At 49.0% G+C, this 16,197-nt stretch overlaps 1 protein-coding gene across 1 annotated transcript in view; it reads right to left on the bottom strand.

Annotated features, from left to right (window-relative positions):
• Positions 1–750: 750 nt before the first annotated feature.
• The window catches only part of LOC139379459 (protein AF-9-like), a 60,484-nt gene continuing 45,037 nt past the window's right edge, over positions 751–16,197 (bottom strand). Inside the window, exons 8-14 of the mRNA XM_071122269.1 lie at positions 5,751–5,823; positions 5,555–5,608; positions 5,298–5,430; positions 4,930–5,029; positions 4,274–4,330; positions 3,917–3,988; positions 751–2,339 (exon numbers count right to left, since the gene is read on the bottom strand). Of these exons, the coding sequence (XP_070978370.1) occupies positions 2,208–2,339; positions 3,917–3,988; positions 4,274–4,330; positions 4,930–5,029; positions 5,298–5,430; positions 5,555–5,608; positions 5,751–5,823 (621 nt within the window). The 3' untranslated portion in view covers positions 751–2,207. The remainder of the gene's footprint in view (positions 2,340–3,916; positions 3,989–4,273; positions 4,331–4,929; positions 5,030–5,297; positions 5,431–5,554; positions 5,609–5,750; positions 5,824–16,197) is intronic.

Genomic DNA, 16,197 nt, shown 5'->3' on the forward strand with positions numbered 1-16,197 from the left:
AGAATAGTGACATTTATATTCAGTGGCTAGTTGAAGAAAACTGGGGTTGTCATCAAATTACCAAGTTGTCCTTGGAATTCAGTGACTAGAAGGAAACATCACAAATGCGAAACCTTGGATCACACAAAACCAGTGTCCTGTTCTAATAACCTCACCCTGTTCATCTTAATAGGTAAGAGATAGGAGACTGATGGAGATGACTGCTAGATGAAGAGGATAGCTGGGGTGTATTCAGTAGAGCAAAACATTCATAATGTTGCCGATAGGTATGCAATGTATATGGAGCTGAACTGACTCCCTATACTTGAGGACCGATATCTGTTTTGCACAATATATTTACATCTTAATGTTCTGTAACATTTTACCCTCCTGAATAGACCCAGGCATTAAATAGCCCTTTGAAAAGGTTGGTGTTTATGTCCATTCCTAACACCCCCTTCTCACCAAATGGAGGTATTTTACAGGATATTCCTTAAGTAGTCTTGTTTCTCTCCAAAATAAAGCAACAACAAAGAATTGGTCCACATGTAACTGGATAAGTGTTAGTGGGGTCTGCATTTCAACTGTATTACTTTATCTAAGAAAGAAAGTTAAGTGTTTTGATGAAATTAACTGGTAGGAAATAATTAGCTGCATGATGTGGATGCACCAGAAGGCAGTTTGACTTTGACTAAAGCACACATTTGTTGGGATTTTAAAACTATGGTATACTTTCAAACCTTCCAAAAAATGAAGGATGACATTGTTATAACATATACAGTTTATATGCAAATAAAGACTACATCATGACATCCCAACCAAAACAAACATCTTTGGGCTTAGAAATTAAACTGGAGAAATTAGGGAGAAAATGCGAGTCAATCAACAGGACATTGTAACAACATACAAAAATACTCATTTAAAAATCACACCGTGCCAATAACTGCTTTCACCACAGGTTGCACATGTCCTCATCTGTACAAAATACACATTTTATTGAATGTCCTAAGAATACACAAGAACTTAAGGCAGACATGGGTCAAGCAAAACACAACATACTGCCTTTGTGTGGCCCAGTGAGTAGCTACGACCACTGGTATTCCCATTGAGGCGTCGCTCGGCAGACTAAACCAAATCAACATTAATTCCTCAGATTAGCAAAAAGGAAAATGTCCTCCAGAACAACGTGAACAAAAACATGTTGTTTTCTCAGTTCTATTTTTTTCTCAATTCTAATGCACAACTTTGATTTGGCAACCAAGGTCCCCGTGAAATAAATAAGATTCAATGTCTTTGAGTACATTTCTTCCATCAAAATTCCAGGATTCAAAATGGTTCATTTTTAGCACAGGCCTGCTGACAATAAATTGGTCAAACACACACACACACTTGGTTTCGACTTGTGGACAGCAAGAGCTGCGGAATACAAGCGAGAGCTTGTAAAAACGACATGCAGCACACTTCTGAAATTTGCCTAGTCATCATCCAATACATCAATTCAAGTTTAGGTACCAAGAATAGAATATAAATTGATGCAATTAATACAATTGTGAGTCCATGATTGGTCTCAGCTTGTACAATTGGGCACTGATAACATATCGTTTGAGAAGGCAGAATTCCTCATAGAGAGAGAGGGACGATTGACCGATCCGTCACATGAGATAATTGAAATCTCAACGTTGCTCCACCATCCTTCCAGAGCCAGAGAGATGCATATTGTGAAGTGCTTGCACAAGACTAATTCTGTTTTGCTACTATTAACACGCACACCTGAAACTCAAACTCAATAAATAAAGACTGACACATGTGGTAAGGCAGTGTTGAACATGCATCATTCATCACAAAGGACAAAAAAATTCTACACACATACATGATAATAATATGCACATTCGTTTTAAGAGCAAGGTCTCCGTTTCTTTCCCCCGTTGTGGTTTGTTAACTGTGGAATTCTTTCAAGGCTTTCTGGGTGATATTCCTGGTCGACAGGACTCATCTCAAGGGTGATGCGACACGCCGTTCAGGTCTGTGTCGCTCGCGGGCTACCCTGGTCGTGTGGAGAGCCAGGTTCCAACGAGTAGAGTGGCGCGACCAAAACCGCCAGGCACAAGGACCCAGGGCAGGGGCCGGCCGGTAGTCTTTTTTGCAACGCAGAGAAAGTTCAAGTAAAAAAAAAAAATAAGAGGAAGAATCCAAAGTTCTTCCTCGTGGCAGCTTGCTGCTTCCAGACCTCATGACGTCCCAGACGTTTCCAGGTAACTCTGGAGCTTCCGTACCGTGATTTTGTCCAGGGAACAGAGGTCAAAGTCAAAAGTTGTGTTTGTGATGTGGAAGTGTCCAGTCTCCTCGATGAGGTTCACGATCTGGGAGGCAAGAGAAGGGACAAAAAGAAAAGCTGTCAGTTAACACTCAGACAACAGTATGTAAAACCAAATCCCAGCAAGAATGGAGAAAGTGTACACATTTATTTATGTTGAATCTTCCACATTCAACATAAACAGACCAATTATATTCCATGCATATCGTCCTCTTCCTAAAACAAGAGGAATATTGCTTGGATAATATAGTATGTCTAAGCAGCTGATATTAAACTATATTGACCAGCAGCTGAGTTAGTTTCTATGTGCACTACTGTCTTAGAGAGCAGCCTAGTCATAGACAAATGTTGGACCTCACACAATACTTATTAAAAACACATTTGTGGGAAATGTCATTGAGCGGTTGGTGGGCTAGTGTCGGTTGAACTTGGAACGGGGACCCCCCCTAATTCACTCCATCCCATCCCTCGCATGCAGAACCCTGTATTAGAGAGGGAGAGACCCAAATGGGAATGATGCTTTTTCCTTGGCTGGTGTCTTATTGGTTCTAGTTCTCCTCCGATAGGAGTGTGTGTCTGTGTATGCATCTTTCTCGTGGTAATTACAGGCACTCGTGTGTATTTGTTGATGAAGCAACAGCAGTGTTGTAACGTAATGGGGACCCAAAACTGATCCGTTTCACACTACAAAGTACGGAACACATTTCTCCTCCTCCCTCGGAGCGCAGGCCGGATTCAGGAGTGCAGGGAGACTCCACCCATTGTTATGACACAGCAGATAGATGCTTGCAAGTCAAGTCGCAACAACCCCCTCCCCCCGCTTGTATCCGCAGAGATGGAACCACACCAAGATTTTCAGACCTGGTTTTGGTCATGTAGGACAGCATTTTGGCTGATACTTCCATTTTCCATTTGCCATGACAGATTAATTTCTATTGGATATAAACACAGTCCCCATTTTTGGTATTCATCACAATGACAAAGAAATTAAAATCTCCCATGGGCAGACAGACAATCTACTTTAAAAAGACTCCACAATGACATAAGCCCATTTTTACATGTGTGGTTTTCCTAAACAGAGAGACTGGGGAGGAAAAATAGTGTTGGGAGGTTGGAAAGTTAATCATTCCCATGTCTCGTTTTCTGAGGACGTGGAACGCCGCTCCGAACTCTCCAAACGCTCTAAACGCTCAGAGGGTTAGCTTGATTACGCCACGAGTCAGCGCGCCACTTGCTAATGTTGTTTGGGGATGAGTTTTTCCACCGATGCTCGGAGCCAAACTTTTCTTCAGGAGAACGAGGAAGAGCGAGACCGCTCCTTGGCAACTGCGGCTGGGAATCGCCATTAATGCGGTCATATGATAGGCCTTGTGAACATAAACAAGAGGACGTTTGCTCTTAGGCGGAGTGGAAAAAAGGTTAACCAAATAATCTATCGTTTCCAGACACACATAGATGAAGTCCTCGACTATAATGTGGCGAGTAACATACAGTATGAAGTTGTTGGACATACAAGCCCAAACAAAACCACCCTAGCAAGTAACATCTATGCAAACATGAACTGCAAACAGGTTGTTTTCTGAAAACACATGTACTACACACACACACAGTATTAAACCTCACCTGTTGTAGTATGTGTCTCTCTCTCAGTGTCATCAGTCGTCTGTGTAGCTCCACCAGCTCATCCAGGTAAGCCTGAGTGAGTGAGATACCAATTGAATAGGTCCAAAAGTGCAAACTCAAGCTAAATCAAGCAAACCTTCAAGTATGTATTTGAGCCAGGCCTGTTAACTAGTCACACCATCTGGGACTATGACAAAGAGAGTAAAGTTTGGATGGCCAAGGAAGAGTGTCTGTCTCCTGCCCATTTACATGAGCCTTGGTGAACATGAAGACTTCTTCAGTGTAAGATTACACCCAATGTAACTCTACTGGTATGACCTAATCTACGTAAGACCCAACTGCAAGGAAGCTACTCACCTTGTCACAGTCAATGTTTTTATTCTTATCCTGCTTCGTTTGCTTCACCTCCAGTATCTGCGAGACATCAGGGTTGTATTCATTAGTACACAACGTAGCAAAACATTTCGCAATGGCAAATAAGTGTTTCTTTTGGACTAGTTCAAGAAGGACAATTCCAGTTTCAACCGGTTTGCTTCCGTTTTGTTCATAAGGAATACAACCCAGATAAGGAATTACCATACGTGCCCGCTGGAAAACCGCTGACTTGTTCACACAACAGTCATTATTTACATAACAATGTGGTTGGCGTATGAGGGAAATTAATTGTGGGAATTACGGGATGCTAATACGACAGATGTTTCCCTACGAGCAGCATTGGATAACAATAACAGCCGTGTTCACTTTCATAATGAGGAGCAAAATGGCAAACTACACATTAGAAGGGTTTCCTCCCAGCAGTGTTTATGCTAATACAGTATTTACATAAAAAAATATTTACATAAAAAGAGGGGGGACATAGTCGGTCAATTTCGTTGGACTAATTGTGGTTGGGAACTATTGTTTGGCTACTCTAGGATGTGAAACTATTCAACATCAGGGATACCAGTTGATTTTACTGATAACATGTAAGAAACAATCCTCTGACAACTGCTTATCATTTCCCCCGGTCTTACCTGGTTATTACTGGTCTTCAGTAAAGGCGGGGGCTCGTGTCGAGAGTGGGGAGAGGGGGCTGAGCTGTTCTCGCTCTCACTGCCGTCACTCAAGCTGACCCTGCAGACAAAGAGGATGACAAGAATTGGAATACAATATAGAAATTAGTCTGAGGTTGTTTTTCATCCAATCGTACAACCACACACACCTAGGAGCAGCACAAGGTCAGAGCAGTGTCCCTGAAACTATAAACTATTTTAGATAAAGAGCCTTGCTCAAGGGCACAACGATAGCAGGTGGTACCCGAGTTGCCAGTTCATTACAGCCCTATTGAACACGACAACGGGAGGGGCCAGAAGGGCCATGACAATGGCCAGACGCTAACTACCGGCGATGGCGGTGTGTCATGTGCGTGTGCACCGGTCGCTCCAGGTCAGAGTCCATGTCGTCGTCGTCCTCCGAGTCATCCTCATTGTCTTCCGACTGCAGGTCATGGATTATCGAACGAAGGGGACCTAACACTGTGTGTGTGAGAGAGAGAGTCAGTGAAGAGGAGCTCACAACTTTATATACACATTTCACTGTCAACTCATCATGCTTAGTCTTGTGATTCCATCCAAGGACTGTAGTTAAGTGAGAGTATACCTGTGTGGGCTGTGCCAGGGACGGCCCCTACCTTCCTGCGGACGAACTCGGCCACTGTGTCCATGGAACAAAAACACATGCATGGAAGTGATTCAAAATGTAATACCCCCTTTTGTCGTGACCAATCCCCCCAAAAATGTATAGTTATTTCTGGGTGATCTGGGGAAAAGTGTGTATGCATAGGTTCTGGTGTTACCTTGCCGTTTGTGGCTGGCTGCAAAGCCTGAGCTGGAGCTGGAACTGGAGCTGGCCGGACTGGGCTGCTCCGACTGGGAAAAGGAGCGAGATAAGAGACCCATAAACTATTAGAGATATACTACATGGTAACACCAGCGATCGCAGAGTGAACAAACCCCATTGTGTAGGGTGCAAACACAGTGTGCACAAAACACTAAGATGACAGTGATGCCATCAGCAGCCAATGAGTCCAGTTAGGGGAGCATACAATTACCACAAAGGTGTAGAGGGAGAGAATCTGAAGTCAAATGTCTACTGTCTACTGATGGCATAGCTTCTATGCCATCAAAAGGAACATAAAATTCAACATACCAATTAGGATCTGGCTAAAAATACTTGAATCAGTTATAGAACCCATTGCCCTTTATGGTTGTGAGGTCTGGGGTCCGCTTACCAACCAAGAATTCACAAAATGGGACTCTGCATGCAGAATTCTGCAAAAAATATCCTCCATGTACAGCGTAAAACATCAAATAATCCATCCAGAGCAGAATTAGGCCGATACCCGCTAATTATCAAAATCCAGAAAACCTTCCATAACAAAGCCATCACCTACAGAGAGATGAACCTGGAGAAGAGCCCCCCTAAGCAAGCTGGTCCAGGGGCTCTGTTCACAAACAGACCCCACAGAGCCCCAGGACAGCAACACAATTAAACCCAACCAAATCAAGAGAAAATTCAAATAATTACTTAAACATTGTAAAGAATTAACAAAAAAACTGAGCAAACTAGAATGCTATTTGGCCCTAAACAGAGAGTACACAGTGGCAGAATACATGACCACTGTGACTGACCCAAAATTAAGGAAAGCTTTGACTATGTACAGACTCAGTGAGCATAGCCTTGCTATTGAGAAAGGCCACCAAAGGCAGACCTGGCTCTCAAGAGAAGACAGGCTATGCGCAACACTGCCCACAAAATGAGGTGGAAACTGAGCTGCACTTCCTAACCTCCTGCCAAATGTATGACCACAGAGATAGATATTTCCCTTAGATTACACAGATCCACAAAGAACTAGAAAACAAATCCAATTTTGATAAACTCCCATATCTACTGGGTGAAATACCAGTGTGCCATAACAGCAGCAAGATTTGTGACCTGTTGTCACAAGAAAAGGGCAACCAGTGAAGAACAAAACACCATTGTAAATACAACCCATATTTATGTTGATTGTTTTCCCTTTCGTACTTTTAAATATTTGTACATCATTACAACACTGTATATAGACAATGACATTTGACATGTCTTTATTCTTTAAGTGTAATGTTTACTGTAAATATTTTGTTTATTATCCAATTTCACTTGCTTTGGCAATGTAAAAAAAAATCCCAGGCCAATAAAGCCCTTTAAATTGAATTGAAATTGAATTGACTGAGTGAGTGTCACTTTGCAACGTGAGGCGATTTGAGATAATAAAGTTAATCCCTGATGGGCTTAACAGTCTTTTCCTCCCCGTAAATCTGGGCTTGTCACACACACACAACCATAATGACGATAGATTTACAATGCTTTCGGCTGAGAACAGTATTCACACCTCACAAACACAGTTGGGCAGGAAGGCAGCCAACAACAGGTAGACTGTGCAGCAGGCTCACAATAAAAAGGGGATTCTGTTCCATTCCCACATGCAAAGGCAATACGTTTCTGGGGCCAGACAAGTACAGTCTAAACAAATCCTAATGGAGATGCCGCAGACACATTACGTTAATCAACATCTCAAGTTCTCTGTGTGAAGTCAGACCATCATCCATCAGATTAAATGTCATCATGCTTAGTTTAATACAAACCAATTCAATTCAGTTTAATACAAACCAATTCAAATATATTGATCACTGGTCTCCACTGGGAAAGAGGACTTTTGATCCCACGACACACAGCTTGAGAACCTCTGCTACAGTTTAAGTCGGAAATTAACATACACTTAGGTTGGAATCATTAAAACTCATTTTTCAACCACTCCACATATTTCTTGTTAACAAACTAGTTTTGGAAAGTCGGTTAGGACGTCTACTTTATGCATGACACAAGTCATTTTTGCAACAATTATTTACAGATTATGTAATTTACTGTATCACAATTCCAGTGGGTCAGAAGTTTAAATACACTAAGTTGACTGTGTCTCTTGGATATAGGGGGCGCTATTTTAATTTTTGGATGAAAAAGGTTCCCGTTTTAAACAAGATATTTTGTCATGAAAAGATGCTTGACTATGCATATAATTGACAGCTTTGGAAAGAAAACACTGACGTTTCCAAAACTGCAAAGATATTGTCTGTGAGTGCCACAGAACTGATGTTACAGGCGAAACCCAGATAAAAATCCAATCAGGAAGTGCCGCATTTTTTGAAACCACCTCATGCCAATGACTCCTTATATGGCTGTGAATGAGCTACGAATGAGCTTACGTTTTCCACGCATTCCCCAAGGTGTCTACAGCATTGTGACGTCTTTTTAGGCATTTCCATTGGAGAATGGCTGTAAGGGACCATATATAGCGAGTGGTCACATGGTGTCTCCCGGAGAAAATCTTGCGTAAAATACTGAGGTAGCCATTATTCCAATCGCTTCTTATGAGAAACCAATTGCCTCGACGGATATATTATCGAATACATACGTTAAAAACACCTTGAGGATGGATCCTAAACAACGTTTGCCGTGTTTCTGTCGATATTATGGAGCAAATTTTGAAAAAAGTTTGGCGTTATAGTATTTTTGGGTCGATTTCTCAGCCAAGCAGGATGAACAAAACGGGAGCTTTTTCGCCTACAAAAATATTATTTTTGGAAAAAAGGAACATTTGCTATCTAACTGGGAGTCTCCTGAGTGAAAGCATCTGAAGTTCTTCAAAGGTAAATGATTTAATTTGGTTGCTTTTCTTATTTTTGTGAAAATGTTGCCTGCAGCCAGCAGAGCCTAGCATAGCATTATGCCATGATAAACTTACACAAATGCTTGTCTAGCGTTCGCTGTAACGCATATTTTGAAAATCTGAGATGACAGTGTGGTTAACAAAAGGCTAAGCTTGTATATATTTATTTCATTTCATTTGCGATTTTCATGAATAGGAAAAGTTGCGTTATGGTAATGCGCTTGAGGCTATGATTACGCTCCCGGATACGGGATTGCTAGTCGCAAGAAGTTTTAAACAGCTTGGAAAATTCCAGAAAATTATGTCATGGCTTTAGAAGCTTCCGATAGGCTAACTGACATCATTTGTGTCAATTTGAGTTGACATCATGGGGAAATCAAAAGAAATCAGCCAAGACCTCAAAAAAACAATTGTAGACCTCAAGTCTGGTTCATCCTTGGGAGAAATTTCCAAACGCCTGAAGGTACCACGTTCATCTGTACAAACAATAGTACGCAAGTATAAACACCATGGGACCACGCAGCCATCATACCGCTCAAGAAGGAGACGCGTTCTGTCTTCTACAGATGAAGAACAACGGCAAAGGACATTGTGAAGATGCTGGAGGAAACCGGTACAAAAGTATCCATATCCACAGTAAAACAAGTCCTATATCGACATAACCTGAAAGGCCGCTCAGCAAGGAAGAAGCCACTGCTCCAAAACCGCCATAAAAAAGCCAGACTACGGTTAGCAACTGCAAATGGGGACAAAGATCGTACTTTTTGGAAAAATATCCTCTGGTCTGATGAAACAAAAATAGAACTGTTTGGCCATAATGACCATCGTTGTGTTTGGAGGAAAAAGGGGGAGGCTTGCAAGCCAAAGAACACAATCCCGAAGGGAAATTATGTGGATATATTGAAGCAACATCTCAAGACATCAGTCAGGAAGTTAAAGCTTGGTCGCAAATGAGTCTTCCAAATGGACAATGACCCCAAGCATACTTCCAAAGTTGTGGCAAAATGGCTTAAGGACAACAAAGTCAAGGTATTGGAGTGGCCATCACAAAGCCCTGACCTCAATCCTATAGAAATTTGTTGGCAGAACTGAAAAAGTGTGTGCGAGCAAGGAGGCCTACAAACCGGATTCAGTTACACCAGCTCTGTCAGGAGGAATGGGTCAAAATTCACCCAGTTTATTGTGGGAAGCTTGTGGAAGGCTACCCCAAACGTTTGACCTAAGTTAAATAATTTAAAAGCAATGCTACCAAATACCAATTGAGTGTATGTAAACTTATGACCCACTGGGAATGTGATGAAAGAAATAAACACTGAAAAAAATATTCTCTACTATTATTCTGACATTTCACATTCTTAAAATGAAAGTGGTGATCCTAACTGACCTAAGACAGGGAATTTTTACTAGGATTAAATGTCAGGAATTGTGAAAAAAATCAGTTTAAATGTATTTGGCTAAGGTGTATGTAAACATCCGACTTCAACTATATATAGATCATCATGAGAGCACACCTTGTCATTTCCTGACTGACACTCATTTTAGTACAGGGAGGAATATGTGTGCATAGAATACTGCACTCCAAATGTCACCAGAAGTTCACTGAATACACCAACTTCTATATCCAAGTCGCTCTACAACAAATAGTTGTACATTTCGCCAGCTATTTTAAGTCAGCGCAAAAGGGGCTAAAGCTGATGGTTCCTTTCAGGAGAAAGAGAAAATAATTAACCATTAAGTTAATCCTCTTTGGAGGGTGGCCCAAAAGGACATTTGAAGGAGCCATTAAAGTTAATCTGAATTCATTTGTTTACATTCCACTCAGATGACCCCTTGGAAAAACCAAGCCAAGGCAGCACAAAGCAGTGATTTACAGCCAGGACATGGCTAGTGCAAAATGTTTTCAGCTGATAAGGGCTTGATAGGGCCGTCTTACACACACACACAGAGAGAGAGAGAGACAGAGGGAGAGAGAGAGACACACACACACACACAGAGAGAGACACACACACACACACAGAGAGAGACACACACACAGAGAGAGACACACACACAGAGAGACACACACACACACAGAGAGACACACACACACAGAGAGACACACACACAGAGAGACACACACCAGCTGAAACAAAGAAATTGTGGATTTAGAGCCTGAATGGAGAGGAAAAACTATTTTCCAGAGGACACAAATGGAAGTAATTAATTTGATTGGACATTTTCCAGGTGTTGATCACTGCATGGCTTCCGTTTCCTGTCTGGCTTGTGAGGTGTGCAGCAAGGCATCTCCATTCCAATTGTGGAAGTATCAACAAATGTCCATTACAACACACACACACACACACTACACCCCCCCCCCCCCCCCCCCCCGAACTTGCCAAGTGTCAGGCTGGCAAGTGGGATGCACTAAAACCGAGCCCCCTGTGTGGTCCTGGGAGTCATGCGAGAATCTTTGATTCTCTCCCTCCCTCCCTCTGGAGCGTTTTACAGCCTGTTTGTCTGTCTGGGTGTCTCATCGACATCAAATGCATGGTCAGAGGCCTCTGTTGTAAATCAAGAGGCTTTTCTCTCTGCCTGTCGTTGTCTGGCTAAAAAGTAGACACTTGTAAAAAGCGCGAGAGAGAGAGAGAGCGCGAGAGAGAGAGCGCGAGAGAGAGAGCGCGAGAGAGAGAGCGCGAGAGAGAGCGCGAGAGAGAGAGAGCGCGAGAGAGAGAGAGAGCGCGAGAGAGAGAGCGCGAGAGAGAGAGAGCGCGAGAGAGAGAGAGAGCGCGCGAGAGAGAGAGAGAGCGCGCGAGAGAGAGAGAGCGCGCGAGAGAGAGAGAGAGCGCGAGAGAGAGAGAGCGCGAGAGAGAGAGAGAGCGCGAGAGAGAGCGCGAGAGAGAGCGCGAGAGAGAGCGCGAGAGAGAGAGAGAGAGAGCGAGAGAGAGAGCGAGAGAGAGAGCGAGAGAGAGAGCGCGAGAGAGAGAGAGAGCGCGAGAGAGAGAGAGAGCGAGAGAGAGAGAGAGCGCGAGAGAGAGAGAGCGCGAGAGAGAGCGAGCGCGAGAGAGAGAGCGCGAGAGAGAGAGCGCGAGAGAGAGAGCGCGAGAGAGAGAGCGCGAGAGAGGAGAGCAAGGAGCGAGAGAGGAAAGCGAGAGAGGAGAGCAAGGAGCGAGAGAGGAGAAGAAGGAGCGAGAGAGGAGAAGAAGGAGCGAGAGAGGAGAGCAAGGAGCGAGAGAGGAGAAGAAGGAGCGAGAGAGGAGAGCGCTCGCTCGAGAGAGGAGAGCGCTCGCTCAAGTAGGGAGAGCGCTCGAGAGAGGAGAGCGCTCGAGAGAGCGAGCCTTCCAATAGACAGTTGGCCCCTTAGAAACTTCCACAATTCCTTCCTAGGTACAGAGCCACAGAGCGAGGTCAAAAGGCATGGAAACTTCAATGGCTGTCAACTTAGACAACAAACATGCAGCTGGTCAATTGGTTTATTGGTCCAGGCTTCTTCAGTAAGTCTCACCGCCACTCTGCTTTAGGGGCTTTTGTCTTGCCTTGCTCAAAGCCACCAAAGCAGCCCTCTTAAAGGACAATAAACACGACTTTAGTATTAGGTTGCTCCAATCAATCTATCCTCGCTTCTCTTTCAGAGGGTCCCAAAGTGCGAGACAGGCACAAGATGAACGTCGCTGGACTTCAGCAGGAGGTTGAGCAAACAAGTTAGTTTCGCTGTGAATTAAGGTTCTGTGAGCTCTCAGTTGGTCGCGTAGTAGGTCAATTTAACACAAACTACATTTAACTCTCAGACATATAGCACTCCAAAAAACACAAAACCAGCCACAAACTACTACTGTTTCTCTGAGAAAGGATCAGGACAGCATGGAAGGTGACATGCACACAGCCTACACATTTCATATAGATGAGGGACCAGCTATTGTTTACTGTTGCGCAAAATTAGGCAAACGCTAAAAAACAGTGCTAACAAACAGACACATCCATGATGCGAGAGAGCGAGCGCGGCGCCAGCAAGAGAGAGCGAGAAAGCGAGCGCGGGGCCAGCGAGAGAGAGAGAGAAAGCGAGCGCGGCGCCAGCGAGAGAGAGAGAGCGAGCGCGGCGCCAGCGAGAAAGTGAGCGCGGCGCCAGCAAGAGAGAGCGAGAAAGCGAGCGAGGCGCCAGCGAGAGAGAGGGCGCGGCGCCAGCGAGAGAGAGAGAGAGAGAGAGAGAGAGAGGGGGCGCGGCGCCAGCGAGAGAGAGAGGGCGCGGCGCCAGCGAGAGAGAGAGGGCGCGGCGCCAGCGAGAGAGAGAGAGAGAGAGAGAGAGAGAGGGCGCGGCGCCAGCGAGAGAGAGAGGGCGCGGCGCCAGCGAGAGAGAGAGAGAGGGCGCGGCGCCAGCGAGAGAGAGAGAGGGCGCGGCGCCAGCGAGAGAGCGGGCACGGCGCCTGCGAGAGAGCGGGCGCGGCGCCTGCGAGAGAGAGGGCGCGGCGAGAGCGAGAAAGCGAGCGCGGCGCCAGCGAGAGAGAGGGCGCGGCGCCAGCGAGAGAGAGGGCGCGGCGCCAGCGAGAGAGAGGGCGCGGCGCCAGCGAGAGAGAGGGAGCGGCGCAAGCGAGAGAGAGGGCGCGGCGAGAGCGAGAGAGAGGGCGCGGCGAGAGCGAGAGAGAGGGCGCGGCGAGAGCAAGGGCGCGGCGAGAGCAAGAGAGAGGGCGCGGCGCCAGCGAGAGAGAGGGCGCGGCGCCAGCGAGAGAGAGGGCGCCAGAGAGAGAGAGAGAGAGAGAGAGAGAGAGAGAGAGGGCGCGGCGCGAGAGAGAGAGAGGAAGCGAGCGCGGCGCCAGAGAGAGAGAGGAAGCGAGCGCGGAGCCAGAGAAAGAGAGGAAGCGAGCGCGGCACCAGAGAGCGAGCGAGAAAGCGAGCGGGCGCCAGAGAGCGAGCGAGAAAGCGAGCGCGGCGCCAGAGAGCGAGCGAGAAAGCGAGCGCGGCGCCAGAGAGCGAGCGAGAAAGCGAGCGCGGCGCCAGAGAGCGAGCGAGAAAGCGAGCGCGGCGCCAGAGAGCGAGCGAGAAAGCGAGCGGGGCGCCAGAGAGCGAGCGAGCGAGAAAGCGAGCGCGGCGCCAGAGAGAGAGCGAGCGAGAAAGCGAGCGCGGCGCCAGAGAGAGAGCGAGCGAGAAAGCGAGCTCGGCGCCAGAGAGAGAGCGAGCGAGAAAGCGAGCTCGGCGCCAGAGCGAGCGAGAAAGCGAGCGCGGCACCAGCGAGAGAGCGAGCGAGAAAGCAAGCGCGGCGCCAGAGAGAGAGCGAGCGAGAAAGCGAGCGCGGCGCCAGAGAGAGAGCGAGCGAGAAAGCGAGCGCGGCGCCAGAGAGAGAGCGAGCGAGAAAGCGAGCGAGAAAGCGAGCGCGGCGCCAGAGAGCGAGCGAGAAAGCGAGCGCGGCGCCAGAGAGAGCGAGCGAGAAAGCGAGCGCTGCGCCAGAGAGCGAGCGAGCGAGAAAGCAAGCGCGGCGCCAGAGAGAGAGCGAGCGAGAAAGCGAGCGCGGCGCCAGAGCGAGCGAGCGCGGCGCCAGCGAGAGAGTGAGCGAGAAAGCGAGCGCGGCGCCAGAGCGAGCGAGAAAGCGAGCGCGGCACCAGCGAGAGAGCGAGCGAGAAAGCGAGCGCGGCGCCAGAGAGAGAGCGAGCGAGCAAGCAAGCGCGGCGCCAGAGAGAGAGCGAGCGAGAAAGTGAGCGCGGCGCCAGAGAGAGAGCGAGCGAGAAAGCGAGCGCGGCGCCAGAGAGAGAGCGAGCGAGAAAGCGAGCGCGGCGCCAGAGAGCGAGCGAGAAAGCGAGCGCGGCGCCAGAGAGCAAGCGAGAGAGCGCCGCGCCAGAGAGAGAGCGAGCGAGAAAGCGAGCGCGGCGCCAGCGAGCGCGGCGCCAGCGAGAGAGTGAGCGAGAGAGCGAGCGCGGCGCCAGCGAGAGAGTGAGCGAGAAAGCGAGCGCGGCGCCAGAGCGAGCGAGAAAGCGAGCGCGGCACCAGCGAGAGAGCGAGCGAGAAAGCAAGCGCGGCGCCAGAGAGAGAGCGAGCGAGAAAGCGAGCGCGGCGCCAGAGAGAGAGCGAGCGAGAAAGCGAGCGCGGCGCCAGAGAGCGAGCGAGAAAGCGAGCGCGGCGCCAGAGAGAGCGAGCGAGAAAGCGAGCGCTGCGCCAGAGAGCGAGCGAGCGAGAAAGCGAGCGCGGCGCCAGAGAGAGAGCGAGCGAGAAAGCGAGCGTGGCGCCAGAGCGAGCGAGCGCGGCGCCAGCGAGAGAGTGAGCGAGAAAGCGAGCGCGGCGCCAGCGAGAGAGAGAGAGAGAAAGAAAGAAAGCGAGCGCGGCGCCAGCGAGAGAGAGAGAAAGAAAGCGAGCGCGGCGCCAGCGAGAGAGAGAGAAAGAAAGCGAGCGAGGCGCCAGCGAGAGAGAGAAAGCGAGCGCGGGGCCAGAGAGAGAGAGAGAGAGAAAGAAAGAAAGCGAGAGCGCGGCGCCAGCGAGAGAGGGAGAAAGAAAGCGAGCGTGGCGCCAGCGAGAGAGAGAAAGCGAGCGCGGGGTCAGAGAGAGAGAAAAAGAAAGCGAGCGCGGCGCCAGCGAGAGAGGGAGGGAGAAAGAAAGCGAGCGCGGCGCCAGCGAGAGAGAGAAAGCGAGCGCGGCGCCAGAGAGCGAGCGAGAAAGCGAGCGCAGCGCCAGAGAGCGAGCGAGAAAGCGAGCGCAGCGCCAGAGAGCGAGCGAGAAAGCGAGCGCGGCGCCAGAGAGCGAGCGAGAAAGCGAGCGCGGCGCCAGAGAGAGAGCGAGCGAGAAAGCAAGCGCTGCGCCAGAGAGCGAGCGAGCGAGAAAGCAAGCGCGGCGCCAGAGAGAGAGCGAGCGAGAAAGCGAGCGCGGCGCCAGAGCGAGCGAGCGCGGCGCCAGCGAGAGAGTGAGCGAGAAAGCGAGCGCGGCGCCAGAGCGAGCGAGAAAGCGAGCGCGGCACCAGCGAGAGAGCGAGCGAGAAAGCGAGCGCGGCGCCAGAGAGAGAGCGAGCGAGCAAGCAAGCGCGGCGCCAGAGAGAGAGCGAGCGAGAAAGTGAGCGCGGCGCCAGAGAGAGAGCGAGCGAGAAAGCGAGCGCGGCGCCAGAGAGAGAGCGAGCGAGAAAGCGAGCGCGGCGCCAGAGAGCGAGCGAGAAAGCGAGCGCGGCGCCAGAGAGCAAGCGAGAGAGCGCCGCGCCAGAGAGAGAGCGAGCGAGAAAGCGAGCGCGGCGCCAGCGAGCGCGGCGCCAGCGAGAGAGTGAGCGAGAGAGCGAGCGCGGCGCCAGCGAGAGAGTGAGCGAGAAAGCGAGCGCGGCGCCAGAGCGAGCGAGAAAGCGAGCGCGGCACCAGCGACAGAGCGAGCGAGAAAGCAAGCGCGGCGCCAGAGAGAGAGCGAGCGAGAAAGCGAGCGCGGCGCCAGAGAGAGAGCGAGCGAGAAAGCGAGCGCGGCGCCAGAGAGAGAGCGAGCGAGAAAGCGAGCGCGGCGCCAGAGAGCGAGCGAGAGAGCGAGCGCGGCGCCAGAGAGAGCGAGCGAGAAAGCGAGCGCTGCGCCAGAGAGCGAGCGAGCGAGAAAGCGAGCGCGGCGCCAGAGA

This window comes from Oncorhynchus clarkii, chromosome 21 (assembly GCF_045791955.1).
Source record: "Oncorhynchus clarkii lewisi isolate Uvic-CL-2024 chromosome 21, UVic_Ocla_1.0, whole genome shotgun sequence".
Lineage (NCBI taxonomy): Eukaryota > Metazoa > Chordata > Actinopteri > Salmoniformes > Salmonidae > Oncorhynchus > Oncorhynchus clarkii.